This window comes from Solea solea, chromosome 12, assembly GCF_958295425.1.
Source record: "Solea solea chromosome 12, fSolSol10.1, whole genome shotgun sequence".
In the NCBI taxonomy this organism is placed as follows: Eukaryota; Metazoa; Chordata; class Actinopteri; order Pleuronectiformes; family Soleidae; genus Solea; species Solea solea.
The window spans coordinates 26881026-26899395 of record NC_081145.1 but is presented as its reverse complement, the minus strand read 5'-3'; the positions used below and the strand labels follow the sequence as shown (position 1 = coordinate 26899395).

The 18370-nt window shown below is 41.9% G+C and overlaps 1 protein-coding gene across 1 annotated transcript in view; it reads left to right on the top strand.

The window, feature by feature from the left end:
• Window positions 1-18084, top strand: part of si:ch211-212o1.2 (uncharacterized protein LOC492735 homolog) — a 31201-nt gene extending 13117 nt beyond the window's left edge. The window contains 6 exon segments of the mRNA XM_058646617.1: window positions 2873-2992; window positions 3101-3192; window positions 10610-10754; window positions 14424-14449; window positions 14452-14641; window positions 17399-18084. Of these exon segments, the coding sequence (XP_058502600.1) occupies window positions 2873-2992; window positions 3101-3192; window positions 10610-10754; window positions 14424-14449; window positions 14452-14641; window positions 17399-17523 (698 nt within the window). The 3' untranslated portion in view covers window positions 17524-18084.
• Window positions 18085-18370: the final 286 nt, after the last annotated feature.

Sequence of the window (18370 nt, the reverse complement as noted above, 5' to 3'; positions counted from 1 at the left end):
TACTGTTTTCTTAATCTGGTTAATATCAGATTGAGTGTTTCTAAACATCACGTTCAATTCTAAACTCAAGTCCACTCTTAGGTCAAAACTTTTTTTTTTTTTAAAGAAGGGTGAAGGGTCACGTCTGAAGAATCGTTAAAATATCCATAATCACATATTTTAAATCTCTCATGTGACCACGTCAGTCCATACCTTAGGAGAGGCTGATAGCATATTCATAGGCCCACAGGTCTATATGTAGGTGCACGCACACACACACACACACACACACACACACACACACACACACACACACACACACACGTCGCAGGCCGGTGTGCTTTATTAAAAGTAACCGTCATGAATATCTTATAGGCTGCTAATGCTATGTGAAACATTAGGATCTGAACGCATTAAAGTTTTAAAGGCACATTTGGATAAGGAGGAAGGAGGAGGCGGTGATTGTGATGGTGGGAGGAGGAGGAGGAGGAGGAGGACGATGACGGACAAAGAACAAAAGAAAGTGACATGAGAAAGAAGTTTGTGCGTTTTCTGCAGTTTTTTTGTCTCTTTAGCTTCAGACAACATTAAGTACGACTGTTCACACCTGGATTTTTGTGAAAATATAACAGCAGCAATAGATAAACACACCTACACTATGATGTTGGTGTGTTGTTTTTTAAAATCTTTTCGTAAATTATCGTATCTTATTGTATCTTTTCGTATCTGTTTGTATCTTTTCGTAAATTATCGTATCTTGTATCTTTTCGTATCTTTTCATAAATTATCGTATCTTTTCGTATCTTTTCGTATCTTATCGTAAGTAGCTTATTTTATGATTAGCTTATCTTAAATTATCTTACCTTATCTTATCTTAACTTATCTTACCTTGTCTTAAATTACCTTACCTTAACGTATATTAACTTATCTTAAATGATATTTTATTGTATCTTAAAGGGAGACAGAAGTAAAAGATGCAAATTAGAAACAACATCACATTGAGTGAAGCAGGAGTGAAAAAAAACACAAACTATAAAATGTGTGTGTGTGGCTGAGTTTGACCCTCGCACTTCTCTCTGCGTTGGTTAATAATCGCTGATGTGAGATTTTGTGATGTGAGTACGACTAGATTGTAGTTAAAGTCTCGCAGTTAATTCTGCTGACCTGTGAGTTTGGTCTCCTCCACGCTGAGGCCTCACCTGCCACCTCACACAGCCCGTGTGTGTGTGTGTGCGTGTGCCGCGTCAGCATTGGTGTTCCACATAAGAGGGGTCGTGACCCTTCCACCCGGAGTACACTTGTCTTCATCTGACTGATCACGTATTAACAGCCACCACACACACACACACACACACACACACACACACACACTGTGTCTGAATGGGTCGTTGACCTCTGGTAAAGAGCGACTTGTTCTCCCAGTGCTTGAAAAGAGACCTCACCCGGTCCATTAATACAACATGCTTCAACTTCTCATCCGTCCTATAGTTTCAACTCGCCTGACAATTCTGCTGAGTTTCATTTTATTGTTACACTTAACTGCATGAATACAAAACATCACAGACATCCTGAGACAGTGTCTGTCACCAAACAACAGTTATTTGAAGTTATTACTGGCAAATATTTACAAAAACATTCTTCAAAAGCATATTTTTCTTCAAACCGAGTGGTGTAGTATCATGTAGTACAGTACAGCAGTGACGACACTACACCACGTTATGGTGAAGTTATTGAATATTTTTTAATATATCTTTCAGGCGTTGCACTTTGTAGACGGTCCCTGCGTCTCTCTGATGACTGCATGTGTAAATGACAGATTTATCTCTTACTTCCAGCACAAAGCAGAAATATGTCATTCTTTTGTTGATTTGCAGACAGTTATATGATCGTTGTCCCGTGTGAAGCTCCTCCACCCCCTTATATCCGGGTTACGCGACCTTTGTGTCACGTAACTTACGCTTAGGGCTGCAACTAACAGTTATTTTCATAATCGATGAATTCGTCTATTGTTTTCGCCATTAATCCAGTAATCGTTTGGGTCCATAAAATGTCGATCAGTGTTTCTCAAACCTAGAAGGACAGGACTGTGTTCTCAAAATGTCTAACTTTGTCCAAAAACCAAAATATACGCAAAGAAACCAAAGTAAATATTCACATTTCATTTTTCTTAAATTCCTTAAAAAACACTCAAACCAATTAATCGATTGCCAAAACAATTACTAACGATTACTAACAATTAGTTTAGTAATCGATTAATAATCAATTCATCGAGTAATTGTTTCAGCTCTACTTAGATGGGAAAAATCTAAACTGGATGAAACAGGAAACGCTCCTTTTTTCATTTTATTTTGAAAGTGAAATGAACAGTTTATCTGTTTTTTTCATTTTATTTTGAAAGTGAAATGAACAGTTTATCTGTTTTTTTCATTTTATTTTGAAAGTGAAATGAACAGTTTATCTGTTTTTTTCATTTTATTTTGAAAGTGAAATGAACAGTTTATCTGTTTTTTCATTATATTTTGAAAGTGAAATGAACAATTTTGTTATCTGTTTTTTTCATTTTGAAAAACAAATGAACAAATTATACTTGGATTATGTTTATATGACATGTCAGATTATTGAAGTAAACGGATATTAACTCTTTTTTTATGTACCATATACTGTCTGTTGTTTACTTGTTTTGACTTTCAGACTTTCCTGTTCTTTTCCAACTTGTTATTTATCTGACTTAATAATCTTCTAACAAATATTCCCCAATATTGTATCGTCTCCTAAATATCACGTTATATCACGTACATTGTCGGTAACATGTGTTAAAGCACCCTGAACTAAATGTTTAAGATTCTGAGATGAATAATTGGAAGTTTTTTTTGTCTTGCTTTGTCCTCTGTAGGTAAGAGGCTGCAGGATTGGCTGTGTGTGATTCTGTGCCTCCTGCTTCTCATCGTAAACCTCTCCTTCCTCCTCCTCCACTTCTCCACCGTTCACATCTACAGGATCATCCTGGGCGCCGGTAAGCCGACCACGACGGCCAAAGAAATAAACCACGTTGTGAGACGTTGGTGTTTGTTCACACACGTGTAATAACAGTCATGTTGTGTCTGTGTCCGTCTGTGTTTAGTCCTCGGAATAGTGCCGGCAGACTTTGCGTCGGGGGTGGTGCACTGGGCGGCCGACACCTGGGGATCCGTGGACATGCCGGTTATTGGAAGGATGAGCAAACAAAAGCACAGATTGTGTCCTGGGTCACGTTTCCATATTCCGTGCTCTGCATTAACGCGTCAGTCTATTGCGTCACGTATGCAAACTCAGTCTCACATTCCATCTAAAGAAGTGATTTCTCAACCTTATTTGTGTTTTCTTGTCATTTTTGTGATGTGTGGCAGTTCAGCGCAATTTAGCGCAACAACAAGCACAACCATTTTGTGCGTCAGTGTCAATACCATCATCTAATCGTGCCAGCATCGAAGCGTGGAAATAACACATTTCTCACGCTGAAAAGTGAGGAAACTTACCGCAGATAAATGAGTAATCTATGCATCGATGATGCGAAGGCAGGTTGCTCTGCGTAGCTTATTCATACATGCAGCTGTCTTGAATTAGCAACCTATCAGCTAATCAGAAAATAGCATTTCTTGTTGCCAGGGAAAGTCTGAAAATAGGTTTCGTGCAGGAATGCTGTGAATGTGTGCACAGGTTTCGAGAGAAAAAAACTTCACTTCCACGGAAGCTCAGCTTCCCTGGGAGTCAATAGAGCGGTGGGAGGGGCGTGGATAATAATTAGGGGAAAGGCGGATATAGAGCATTTTCATTCCTACATTTACATTTCCTTGTTCTAGTTGTTTGTTTGCAGAGTTTGTGTAAGGAGGTTTTCTTGTTTCAAAGACCAGTGCACTTCCTCAAATAATATCAAGCAAGTTTCTATGGTTACCGACTTCTCTGTGGTCTCTTTTGACTGTAACACAATTTTTCCAGTCCACAACGTGACTGTTTTGCTACAAGGAGTAGGTGTGTACACTCTTTAAGGTCACAAATGTTTTGGGGGTTCTTGTGTACGTCCACTTTCACCACCATGGACATCTACAAATGACAAAATTAGTCTCACATGGACCATAGCGCAACCTCTGCGGACACAAAAACTAGTTAAGAACTGCAAAACCGCATACGTTCCAATGTGGAAATGGGCAACCGATGAAATTTAAGTCACGCCGACCCAAACCAGACTATTTCTCATCCATTCACTACAACGTACATTTAAATGTTCCCTTTACAATCCCCCAAACTTTATTTCGTGATAGTTCTACCACAGATCGTGTACATCGTGTTATGGGGGCTAAAGTTCCAGTCTTTGCTCAGCTGTTGTCAAGTACTTTTTCAAGTTTGTAACAGAAATTTCCTTTAATCTAGATTGTTTTTCATCCATGAGATGATTCATCCTTCAGTGTTCCTGTAGATTTTACGGGCTTGTTGTCTCACCAGCTGTAAATATACATTCCAATCCAGTGATTTTGACCAGTATCACATCAATGTGTTGGCTCATGGAGACTCGTAGTGTCTGTGCAGATGCTTGAAATTGTCCTTCCATGAACCTGCAGGGTCAAGTCCTTAGAATAACATTGTAATGACCTAGTGAGTCGGAGACAATAGAGATGATATTATACTGTAACACTGCCCCCCCCCCCGCCCCCCCCCCCTCCTGAGGCTGTGTCACCATGGCAGCATGGAGGAGGCACCTTATTCCCCCAAGCCTGTGGACTGTCGTAGTGACCTGGAAAGTAAATGTCAGTGTCTCACAGAGGAATCTCCCCGTGGACGGCAATTGTCCACAGTCCCCAAGACACACACACACACACACACACACACACACACACACACACAGTCGATGGCCTCTCCTTGAACCCTCACCATACAGTGCGACAACATATGTATGTGATTGTGTATGAAGATGGATGCACACACACACACACACGTAGTTCTTTCATTAAAACACATCACAGACACATTAATGCACATGCATCCAATTAGAGTAAAGGTTATTCTCATTTAAGCCAATTAAAAGCAGTGTGATCAGGTGCAGCGTGCAGATTGGTTCATGTGAACTTTGTTTTGATTAATGAGGTGAGCATTTACTTTATATGTGTGTGTGTACTGTATATTTTGTCCATTTATTCTGTGGATAAAATCATTTATTCATAATTTTGACACAATATAAGACATAATTATAACATTTATTCTTAGTCCATGTGTTATCGTAATATAAAAAGATATTTTAATGCAGGTTAGGAGTTGATATATTTGTATTTATTAAAATGTTAATAAATACAATGGGATTAACTTACAAAAATGTAGTATTTTCAGTATATGTACAGTGTGTACTATTATTTGCTTGATTAAAACCAGGTGATTAGTTACTACGACTTGTCTAAAAAGATACCAACCAAGTATTGCTTTAATAAAAACTAGTATTTCTATACTCCAATGACCTAAAATACTTCATTTATGGTATTTTACCACAGGGTGGCAGCAGCAGCAAGTATTTAGAGAGTGGACTTCATGTATTTAGCTCAACACTCTGAGAACCATGCATTACGTCCACTAGCTTTCATGCGCTGGAGTTTAGAATATTCTAATATTTTGACCAATATTTTTCCATTGAATATTGGAATAAAATTTTTGATCGGAATGTGTTTCCATTTATGCCGTGTTTCCACTGCCTCGCCTCGACTCGACTCGCCTCGGCACGGCACGGTTCAGTTGTGTTTATGTGTTATTTGTGTTGCTCATGATAACAGTCAAATCAAGAAATCAGTCAGTGGTTCTGAGTTAAGTTGGTAATTTCCTAATCCAATGTTTCCCAAACTCTCTGTAAGACCCACTCTTTAAACAATGTCAATCCAAATCACAATATAATATATTACATAATGTAGCAACTATTTTATATGTATGTACACAATATGATTTTAAATAGGTAAATCAATCACTTTGTTGATGTTTAGGCAACTCTATTTACAACACACACACACATAAACCTGAACTCAATTTGTTTGGGGACCCAAAAAAAAACCCTCCGTCCCATCTCTGGGTCCCGACCCAGTGTTTTGGGAATCTCAATCACTAGTTTCAACTTGTGTTCCCGCTTAGAGGAAAAGTAGACGATTAAGCACTTGATTTAGAGACATAGTAAACAGTGAATGGTCCACAGCTCCTCTTGAATAGGTGAGCGATGTCAGTTTTGTCAATGACGTTCCCATTTAGAGTGAAATAGACGATTAAGCGCGACACATATGAGTGGACGCCAACGTTACTCACAACTGCCGAGTTTCCGGCTACAAAAACTGACATTTTACCACTTACATAAGGATTTTGTGGCTTCATTTATCGAGGAATGACGATGATGTCGGTTGGATTGGAAAGACTCGACGCACTTTTGTGTTAATGTAACTCGCTGTTTTATTTTCCTACTGTAACAAAGTCACAGGTGGTTTTTTTAGGCTTTTGTCATCACAGCTTTGGAGATAAATCCCAGCTCTGCCGCTCACTCAGACACTAATTGGCTCCTGATCCCCTCATCATCATCATCATCATCATCATCGACGGCCTGTTCAGTGTGATGAATTGTAATGCGTTCACGTCACTCTTCCTCGTCGACCGAGTGTTGATTAGGTTGCGTCTTTCACGTCTCTCAGGCTCAGGTTTCTCTACTTAAGAAACACATTACTGTACACGCGACTCGTGTGTGTGTGTCTGTGTGGAGTTTGCTGAAGGCACTGGTGTGGTTTGATGTTTATTTATGATGTGGAGTTTGTGTGTGCGTGTGTGTGTGTGTGTGTGTGTGCGTGCGTGTGTGTGTGTGTGTGGGGTGGGGGGGGGGTTTGGTTTGTTACCGGCACCAAAAGCACAGCGGCGGTCACAAATTTGCATGGTGTGTCGGACCCTGTAGGAGACTTCTAATAAAGACTTAAACTGGGAAAAAGAAGAATGCAAAACAGAGAGGGATGACAATGGGCCTGTGTGTGTGTGTGTGTGTGAGTTGTGTTGTTGTGTCTGTGTGGGTTTTTTGCAGGATAAAGCGGGGGCCCCCGTGCTCCTAGTTTAGCTTATTTTTGAATATCAAAGACGAGCGCGATGGCGAACACCTGAGGCTCGTAGTGGCTGCCGTTACAAAGCCGGACGACATGTTTGAAGCCAGTCGCGCTCTTAGTCGTCGTGTTTGTTCCGTCGTTTACTCGCCGTCTTTTGTACGTCCTATATGTGTGTGTATGTGTGTGTATATATATATATATATATACATATGTGTATATGCTTTTATCGCAGCCTCTTGTTTCCTGTATTTGTCTTTGAAGGAACTGTCGTTCTATAGACGACGAGCACACATCGTAACGAGAGATCGTGAGAGTGTGTTAGAGCGGAGTCAACAATGTTTTCTATAAGTGAACAGCTGTGACTGGAGGCTTTATATACTCTATCTATAATAATTCACTTTTTTACCTTACCATTATTTACTCTATCTATTAGGCTTTTATTTTAGTTAGTTAGTTAAAAAGACTTTTGATGAATGAATGAATGTTTTCCAGGTTTGGGACTTCATGTTAACACTTTGTAATCACTATTAAAAAAGAGTATATTATAAACAAGAAATGGAATTTCTTTTACAAAAACCTCAATTACAAAATATTGAATATTCAATCGATTAAACACAGTAATGTTTTACTATTAATCGATTACTAAATGAATTGACAGGTTTTTTTGATGATTGATGAATCAGTTGTTTCTCAGATTTTTCAGCTTTTTTTAACGTGTGAATATTTTCCGGTTTCTTTGCTCCAAATAACAAAGATATCATTAATATTGAATAATTGTGTGGTTTGTGGACAAAACAGCACATTGTTTCGAGGTTTGGGAAACACATGATGGCTGCAACTAACGATTATTCTCTGCATTAATCCAGTATTTGTTTGGTCCAGATTTGCCAGATGTTCTTAGAGATTAGAAAATGGAAAAAACCCGTTTTTCAAAGCCTCAGTTGTGCTCACCTTGTGCCACTTTTCCCTCTTTGTGTTTACGTCTTTATTGGAAGTGTAACGTGTCTGTAATGAGGCAGTGATGAAGACTTCTTCTTTTATTTGCAGAGGCAAAGCAAGAAGGTATAAAGATGTTTGTCCACCAGAAAAGAGTAAAGAGGATGAAAGAGATACCAACAAAAAAAGTGAGATGAAAATACAGTACAAAAAAAAAAGGTCGGGAGGACATTAAAAAAAAAACCTCTGTGCAGCCAGTGGGACGGCGCTGACTGCTGGGGCGACGGGCGATGTGAGCCGGTGATTAACGAATGTCGTCGCGAGGCGGGCCGTTAAACGGTGTGGGATTAGAGGGCACGCGGCGACCCCGGCGGCCCGCCCTCCCCGCTCGGCACGACCTCCGCGGCTTAGCCGGCCTTTCATCTGGCTGAGGGCTGTGGCGGGAGGAGGAGGGGGAGGAGGGGGAGGAGGAGGAGGGGGACGGTGGTGGCAGATTAGAGACGGAGAAAAGGTGGGGGGGGGGGCGTTATTGTGAAGTTGGATAGTTTCAGTGTTTTGCAGCCATGTTTGCAGATAGGTGTGTGTGTGTGTGTGTGTGTGTGTGTGTGTGTAATTGCTCCGAATGGGCACAATAATGAGTTTTCATGCTGATGTGTTCACTGTTACACACACACACACACACACACACACAGAGACACTGTAGCAATGAAGATGCAAGCATTCCCTTTCTTTTTTCCTCCCTTTTTACCACAGAGGAGAAATAAATTACCTTTATCCTGTTGGTGCGTGTGTGCATGTGTGTGTGCATGTGTGCGTGTGTGTGCATTTCCTTTTGTCCTCTTTTGTTGCCGCAGATATTCAGATTCAGTCTTTCATTTGAGACCCCCATGTTCTCACAGACAGGTGTCTGCCTCCGCACAGTGCAAGAGGGGTTTGCAGCTGTGTGTGTGTGTGTGTGCCTGCGTGTGCATGTGTGTGTGTGTGCGTGTGTGTGTGTGTGTGTTTGAAGCTCACATTTTTGGAGTTTGTGCGCCCGGGCGTCCGTGGGTCATTTATGTGTATGAATGTGTTTGTGTGAGGCGACTGCTGTTCTGTGGTTTATTAGGATGCTGGATATGAGCTTTGGGGTTGTGCACGATGCTGGGCGCCCCTGAGTCCCTGTGTGTGTGTGTGTGTGTGTGTAAACAATGCTTTCCAGTGTCTGCCTTGTGTTCCTCTGATTTACAGTGAATGTAAATGAAGTAGAAAAGATGTACCGGTGACTTTCAGCCTGTGTTTTTGTACCAGCTTTTCTTCTGCTTAGGCAAAATATTCTACTTTCTACTTCCTAAATTTTATGTATTCTTCCTTGGGGGCCACCCGGTGGGTGTAGTGGTTAGCACTCTTGCCTTGGTCGGAACAGGGGCCTTTCTGCGTGGAGTTTGCATGTTCTCTCCCCGTGTGTGTGGGTTTTTTCCGGGTTCTCCGGCTTCCTCCCACAGTCCAAACATATGCAGATTTGGGGATTAAACACTCTTAATTGACCGTAGGTGACTGCCTTTTCACCCTATGTCAGGTGAGATTGGCGTCAGTGTCCTCCCGCGACCCTCATGTGGAGGATAAAGCAGTAGAAGACGGATGGATGGATGAAATCATACATTTTGAACGTTGTAGGACATTTGCTGAACAATTAATTGTTTTTAAATAAAAAAATGTAAATAAGTTTGCATGCATACATGTCAGAAACAGTCTTTCTAATCCTTAACATCTGTCATGTTCTACATCTATAACACAGCTGTACTGACAAATAATAATCACAATTCTAATTGTAGTTACGTAGATAAGCCTGTATTCTGTTGAACTGTATCAGTTTAAGTTTGTTCACCTATGAGAAAATCAACATACTACTCACTACCTAGTTATTTCATACTGAAGGGTTGCTGGTTCGAGTCTCCACCAGGTCAAGGGTTGGTGAGGTACCCCTGAGCAAGGTACCCAACCCTCATTGTTAATTGGACACTATAAATTGAACCCATCTAGTTTACGCTTTACTTTTTAAATCGACAAAAACAAAGTCAAAGGCTAAATTATGAACCCATTTAGATTCAAACTTGGGATAAAACACAGCACAATGTGGAGGCTATGCGATATATAAAGGTTTTCCGTCACAGTTATCCTGTCCACAATAACTGATTCATGATAGTATTGTGATTAGAGGTGAAAGTAATCGATTACTAAATGAATCGTCAACTATTTTGATCATTAATGAATCGGTTTGAGGCTTTTTTTCAGGATTAAAACAAACATTTCTGATTGTTTCAGCTTCTTAAATGTGAATATTCTCTTGGTGTCTTAGCTCCACATAACAAAGAAATCATTAAAAACTGAATAATAATAATATATGAGAATCGTATAAATCACAAGGACTGTATGTTGGAGAGTTAGGCAGGATTTTTGAGTCACTCGTCTCTTCTTTCACTGAAACCAGGATGTCGGTTTTGTGGAAAAATGCTAATTCGATTTAAAAGACCTGTTCCCATTAGTTCCTCTCTCTCTCTCTCTCTCTGTCTGTCTGTCTGTCTGTCTGTCTGTCTGTCTGTCTGTCTGTCTCTCTCTCTCTCTCTCTCTCTCTCTCATTTATTCGTCCGTTCCGCGAGCACCACATCGATCCCACTGCCCTCACTCGCCACAACTTCATTGAAACCAACGGAGACAACGGCATGATCTCCGTCTTTCCACTGGCTCACATGGCCGCCAAGTCCCTCACACACACACCAGGTAGCACACACACACACACACACAGTGCTCCTGTATCCTGTGTGAAACATATTTTCTCACCTGTGAGTGAGAAACTGGGTGGGAGTGGGAGTGGGAGTGGGGGTGAGTGACGCTGTCCCCATCTGCCAACAAAGGAGTGGGAGTTGTTGTCAGTGTATGGAAACATGTGACCCCCACACTGGTTTTCCCTAAACCATGATCATTATTTATTGGACAAAAGGTGCATTCAATGACAACCACGCAAGAATTAAATATTATTTATTAGTCCGATTTTCTGTGTAGAATCTCGTTGGTGCAGGTCCTAGTTCTCCTAGTTCTCCAAAAGTCATCAAATCAGCAGGAAATGGACTTTCTTGAAGACAACAGTTGTTGTTATTAGGACACACTGCACTGGCTGCATTTCACACAGCTTAAATTCCAGGACTTCATCACAGGCTTAACTTTCCCTGTGCAATACTTTTTGTTCTTAAAAAGGTTTTTCCGTAAATGGCATTGTTGTGAGGCCTGTATGTGGCCAGAGCTGAAACAATTAATCGGTTATTAATCGATTACTAAATGAATCTTCAAGTATTTTGAGCTTTTTTTTATGATTAACACAAGATTTCTGAATGTTTCCGCGTCTTAAATGTGAATATTTATATATTTTTAATATATGTCTTTGCTCCATACAACAAAGAAGAAAGTGAATCATCTCCAGGTTTGACAAACACGGATCGACATTTTTAACGTTTTCTGACATTTTACAAACCAAACGATTACTCGATTAATCGTGAAAGTAATCGACAGATGAATCGATTATGAGAATAATCATTGGTTGCAGCACCAAAGGTCTTTTGTCAAATGTTTGTAAGTAATGGACAACTCCAGTTGCTGCTGATTCAATAAGTTTTGGATTAATTAGGGAGGGGTTTGAGTTCAGTGACGTGAGTCCATCGATCATTGGACATCTGTGGGCGGTCACTGCTCTGATATCTTCTGATAAGTGTCAACATGAAGCACATCTTTAGAGCTGATACAATAACCATTATGTGAACCCTGATGTGACATAAATGGTGTCAAAGGTCTTGAGTGACGGTCACAGATGTCTGCTGCACAGTTGTAGCTTTGTGTTTTCAGAGTCTTTACACACAAGAACAAGTGTAGGAGAATATTTTTGGTCTTAATCATTTATATCAGCTTTATAGAGGCCGCCACTTTGATTGTTTTTACAGTACATAATGTACAGAGTTTGAGTTTGATGCTAAATGAAGGCTACATATGTTTTCCAACACGCTATATTCTGCTAAATTCTCCACACTGCACCTTTAAAAGCCGTCTTTCCTTCTGAAAGCTGTCTTTGGTGTCTGGGGATGGTGTTGTTGTGTCAGCGTTGATCCGAGTTGACAGCTGACAAACAGGCTCTGACTCCACGTGGACTCACAGCGCGTGGAGCCTTTCTTTAAATAATTAAACGCAGTAAAACGCTTAATAACGTCTGTCACGTGGACGTAGATGAAGGTGAGTCTGCAGCTTTTGTTGCCGTCGCTTTGTTTTAAAACAGCGACCTCTCGACCCCCGGCCTGAGGCGTCGCCTCTCCGTGTCCGTGTCTGTCTGGTCAGCGCTGGACGCCCGCGAGACGCTTTGACACGACGCGGTTTAGATGTCACCGTAAGTGCGACATGACCCCGTGCCGCCGTCGCCACCGCTCAGCGCGCTCTCACCTTCTGTCTCAAACCGTTAGCGGTGACCTCTTAAGGTGTGTGTGTGTGTGTGTGTGTGTGTGACATGACAGGTGTGGATGTCTCTGCACCTCACCGCGTCTCACCGCGTCCCCGTCTCGTGATCTCTTGACTTCCCGCCGTGTGTGACATGACAGGTGTGGATGTCACCTACAAGTGGACCTTGTAATCTTTCCTTCCCTCTCTCTGCTCCCTTGTTCTCCGGTCCCTCCCGTTGACAACCAGCTGACCTTTGAATGTTTGGTTCCACTTGTCTTTCGTCTGTCACAGATTTGTCTCCTGTCTCAGTCTGGGAAGTTTGTTGATTTAGTTTGAGGACGACTCAATAACGCTTTGCTGAAACGACACCGACATCTGCGGTCCAGTACTCTTTTAAACCACTTTATCTACACCGACAACAATCTAAAGAAGACGTCGACAGCAAGTGCAAAAACGAGATGTGCGGCTCCCAAAATGCTGGTTCCATGTCGATAAAAAGCTGATAAGACTCAGGGGATAGGGGTCTCAAACTCAAATGACCCGGGGGCCACTCAGGGGCCACTCGGGGGCCACTCAAGTCCAATTGTGTGTGGAAAAAACCAAACCTGTTCAGAAGGGGCGGGCGATATTATAATAGGGATAAGTGAAATCATTAAGCAGACATGCTAACGGTTCCCAGGAATCGATTGACTGTGCACCGGTTCTCGATTCCCATCCCTAATCATGATACAGCAATAACAATATTATTTCAGAATTTCAAAATAAAAGTGTTTGTTTTGATATGGAGTGATATTTAAAATAAAATAATAATTTATATAATGGTAGATTAATCTATAAATATAAAAAACAGACAAACAGAAATTGATTAGGGGGGCCACAAGTGGCCTGCGGGCCGTACATTTGAGACCCCTTCTCTGGGGTAATGGAAAACAACTAGTCATACAATTAGGTGATTATACATGTAGTTAAATTACTTTATGTGTAATTTCTGCCCAATGAAAATGACACATGTGGCCCTCAAGTCCTTTCTGTATGTTGTTGTTTTTTTAATTATTATATTAGTGGCCAAGTGGAAAGGGAACTTGACTGGTAATCGGAAGGCCGCCGGATCAAATCCCCTCCCGGCCAAAAAAAAAGGGCTGGGGTACCCAACTCCCAATGCTCCCCGGGCGCTACTCAGTGTGGCAGCCCACTGCTCCTAATTCTAGGATGGGTCAAAATGCAGAGGAATACTTTCCCTAAGGGGATTAATTTAAACTTTAAACTTTAGTTGTGCATAATAAATATGTTGTTTTTTGGGAAAATTTGAGTTTGAGACCCCTGGTCTAAAATAAATGAAAGAATCCAACTCTGATTGTTATTATTTAAGTTTTCCAGTTTCAGTTCCAAATTCATGACAAGATTTACAACGTTCAAACAAAAAAACCTTCATAAAAAATGATGACTTTTTTCATTTATTCTCTTGATTTCAATTCAGTTTTATTGCCGGTATAACACCGGTAAGTTGCTGCCGTGCCGTTAACCACCCTTTACTGCTAATAAAAAAGCACCAGAGTGGACATATTTATATGTGTATATACTGTATAGTAGTATAGTATAGTATAGTATATATATATATTTAGTAGAGACAACTTTCACACGTGTAGGTGAACATGAACAAACAAAACCACACGCCACAGACGAGTTGTTTACATATAAAGGGTCATAGTTGGACTGTAGCATCAGTACATGATCAACAGAGACTCAGTGCAGTTATTATTCATTCTCTGCTCGTCGTCCTTCTAATCTGCTCTCTCCTCCTCGTCGGTCTTCATCCTCTCTCAGAGGCTCCTTCCAGCATCCTCTCTGTGGGAGCGCTCTGCCTCCGCGCTGAACCTCTTCATTACACTGGACACTTACTCATAAATGATTCCATTAACTGTACTTTTCTTTTTTAATTTGATTTCCTTGGTGCTCCTTTGCCCGTCTCAGAGGCCCTGGCGGCGGCGTATCCGTCGACGAGCACTGCTACGTCTTCGCCCTGGCCGTCTCCGTGACGCTGACCAACCAGTTTCACAAGTGGAGCCACTCGTACTTCGGGCTCCCACGCTGGGTCACGCTGCTCCAGGACTGGCACCTGGTGTTGCCACGGAAACACCACCGCATCCACCACGTCTCGCCGCATGAGACGTACTACTGCGTCACCACAGGTGAGGGACGCGACTGCGGCGAGTTCTCTAGCAGTCAAGCAGGACCCGACTGAGAGGGAGCAGGTGTGTTTATACAGTGGCAGAGCTGTGGACGCTTATTTGTGTTTTTGCCTGTGTTTGCGATCGCCTCGCTTTACTAGCTCGATGTTGCCGTTGCCTGTGTCTATTTTGATATTAAACAAATAACTTCCTGTGTGCAGTGCAGAGATGTCAGCGGTGTCTCAAAAACTGTTCTGTTTGAATGATTTCTTTGTTTCATGGAGTGAAAGAACCTAGAAAATATTCACATTTAAGAAGCTGAAAAACTTGTTTTAATTCCTTAAAATCGGACCGATTAATCGATTAATTTAATAATTGATTAATGGAGTGATTGTTTCAGCCCCAGTCCTATATATTTCAAAGTTACACACAGCACCTTTAACACAATAAAAGTGTTGTTTTCTGTGTTCATCCATGACACAACTGTAGGGCTCCAACGATTATTCAATTAATCATTTACTAAATGAATCTTCAGTTATTTTGATGACTCATTTTTTGATTTTCAGATTTTCAGCTTCTTAAATGTGATTTTCTTTTTTGTTTTCTTTGCTAATTCGCGGTTTGTGGTCGAGAACATGGTCGCGTTGAGGTTTTGGTAAACGCTGATCAACACTTTCTGACATTTTATGGACCAAACAATTGCTCGATTAACCGAGAACATCAATTACACACGAGTGGTTGGTTTCAGCTCGACTGAATGGTTGTGACATCACTTTTTAAACACTATCTCGATGATTAGCATTAATATGTATTTATTATCCGCCACACCTGAACTGCAGGATGCACAGCGATCTCGATCGCAGTCCTTTCTGTAGATTCAAAATATAAAATGGAGGCCGCCTCTGTGTGTGTGTGTGTGTGTGTCTGTCAGCGTCCTTTATAAATAACTAACTAAGACAACATTGCGTTTGCATGTGTGTTTGTCTTTGGAGACGCGAGGCCTCTGTAACACATCCAGTATTCTGTGTGCATCTGGGTGAGAGGGAGGAGAGGGAGGAGAGGGAGGAGAGGGGAGGAGAGGGGAGGCTGGATACACAGGGGGGATCGGGCTTGTACGTCACCCTGCGCCCCAGCGGACGACAGATGTGTGGGTGAGCGAGTTGAGGGGGTTGGTAAAGTGTGTGTGTGCATGTGTGTTTGTACATCTGCATACTCGAGCATCTGTGTGTGTGTGTGTACTCGTCTCTTTGACCTCCCCTTCAGTCTCTAACCTGTGTGTGTATGTGTGGTGGGAGGTGGGTGGGAGAGAACGAGGTGGGGTGGGTGGGCACAGGGGACAGTGACGGCCCCGCGCTCCCCCAGCCTGGCTGCCTGGGCCGGGTTTCGGATTCCACTGGGGCTCGCCTCGCTGCCTTTGTGTTCGCCACCGGCTGACAATCCCCATGTATATTTAATGCTAACCTGCTGTCTGTTCTAACAAATAGGACTTCACAGGCTGGGGGGGATGGAGGAGGACGGGGGGGGGGGGGGGGGAGGTTAGGAAACAGGGATTTAGGAGAAAACAAAAAAAGGGAGAAGGATGTGGGAGAAGTGGAGCGAGAGAGAAATGGAACCTCTGGATTGTGTACGTCTTCCTGCAGGGACAGGGTCAGCCAACACACACACACACACACACACACACTTACAGCAGCTATGACATGCATCATGTGTGGTTGTGTTTGTGTGTTTAACCATCACTTATGCATGTGATTGTCTCTGTATTTGCTGTAAAAACACATAAACCTGAGAAGTGAAAGAACTCCCAGGCCACTCACTCACTCACTCACTCACTGTCTACCGCTTTGTCCTCTACATGAGGGCCGAGGGATCCCAGTCCCAGCTGACAGAGGGCGAAAGGACGCCCTGGACAGGTCGCCAGTCCATCACAGGGCAAACACACAGAGGCTCGTTCACACCTGCCGGCAATTTAGAGTGTCCAATTAACCTCTGCATGTTTTTGAGGTGTGGGAAGAAACTGGAGAAAACCCATGTGAACTCCACAAAGAGCCCTATGTTGGACCACAGCGTGGACCCTGCATTTGTAGTCCAGACGGACCAGACCTTTAGAAAAACACTGGCAAAGTTAACCCTCGTTCACCTCCTGACATCATGTTAGGTTAAGGGTTACGTTTAGTCACTTAGTTGTGATGGTTAAGGGTTAGGTTAAGGGTTAAGTTTAGTCTCTTAGTTGTGATGGTTAAGGGTTAGGTTAAGGGTTAAGTTTAGTCACTTAGTTGTGATGGTTAAGGGTTAAGTTTAGTCACTTAGTTGTGATGGTTAAGGGTTAAGTTTAGTCACTTAGTTGTGATGGTTAAGGGTTAAGTTCAGTCACTTAGTTGTGATGGTTAAGGGTTAGGTTAAGGGTTAAGTTTAGTCACTTAGTTGTGATGGTTAAGGGTTAAGTTTAGTCACTTAGTTGTGATGGTTAAGGGTTAAGTTTAGTCACTTAGTTGTGATGGTTAAGGGTTAAGTTTAGTCACTTAGTTGTGATGGTTAAGGGTCTAGTGAATGCATCATCTCTACGTGTGTGTGTGTGTGTGTGTGTGTGTGTGTGTGTGTGTGTGTGTGAGCAGTCACATGTCCTCTCACAGACTCCTGTCCAGTCATGCATGCGTTCATGTGCACATGTATATGTGTACATTGGCCTGCAGCCATACATACATTAATGTGTTCACCTCTAAAGCATCATGTGTTTATAACGTCCTCAGGCCTGTGTGTGTGTGTGTGTGTGTGTTCCAGGTTGGTGTAACTATCCTCTGGAACAGCTGGGCTTCTGGAGACGGATGGAGCGGCTGATCGAGTACGTGACGGGTCAGAAACCACGCTCTGACGACATGGCGTGGGCGAAGAAGACCGACTCGTAAACACACACAAACAAACACACACACACACACACAGAGAGGGAAGGACGGAGACACGCAAACAAACACACACACACAGTGGGACAAACAGGTCTAAAAAATTAAGTGCAGATATCTGAGTAATGGTTGATTGGTTAAAAATAAATAAATAGCCACTCCCCCTTTCTCTTCTTCCAGGGAAAATATGTCGGAGTGTAGAAGAAGACAGTTTAGTTCAGAGTAAGACTTCTCTGGAGGTTGGGCTCTCCAGGAGTGACAGCACACACTCTCTGATTTCGTCTTGTTTTTTAAACACAAACACCTGACTTACACCACGGGTCCTTGAAATCCTTGACAGTTTGAAAATCACCCCCCAAAATAGACATGGGTCATTGAAAAGTTCTTGAAAATTGATATTATCCCAGATCTCTGTCTCACCAGAGACACAAGGACCAGACGCTGTTGCAGGATCATCACACACACGTACGTGAAATCAAACACATTCCATTCTCGCTGCTCATCTGCCTTAATGTTTTTAATCTGCTCTTTGATTTTAAATAAATAAATGAAGGTTTATTAACTCGTGCACACGCTTCTTCTTTGTCCGTGATGTAAAGATTTATCTGCTCCACATTCACATATGTGCATCTTTTTATATGTGCATCCATAACGCCTAATATCTTCCCTAAAATCCATTGTATTCATGCTATTCTAACATAAATATTGAATAAAATGTCAAACATAAAACTAATTTAGTTTTTTACCGTTTATATGACAATGAAGCTGTTGTATAAAGTCGTATAAATGATACAAATTGACTTAGTATCTTTAAAATGATGTAATCCTCTCTCTTTAATTCTGACTTAGTTTT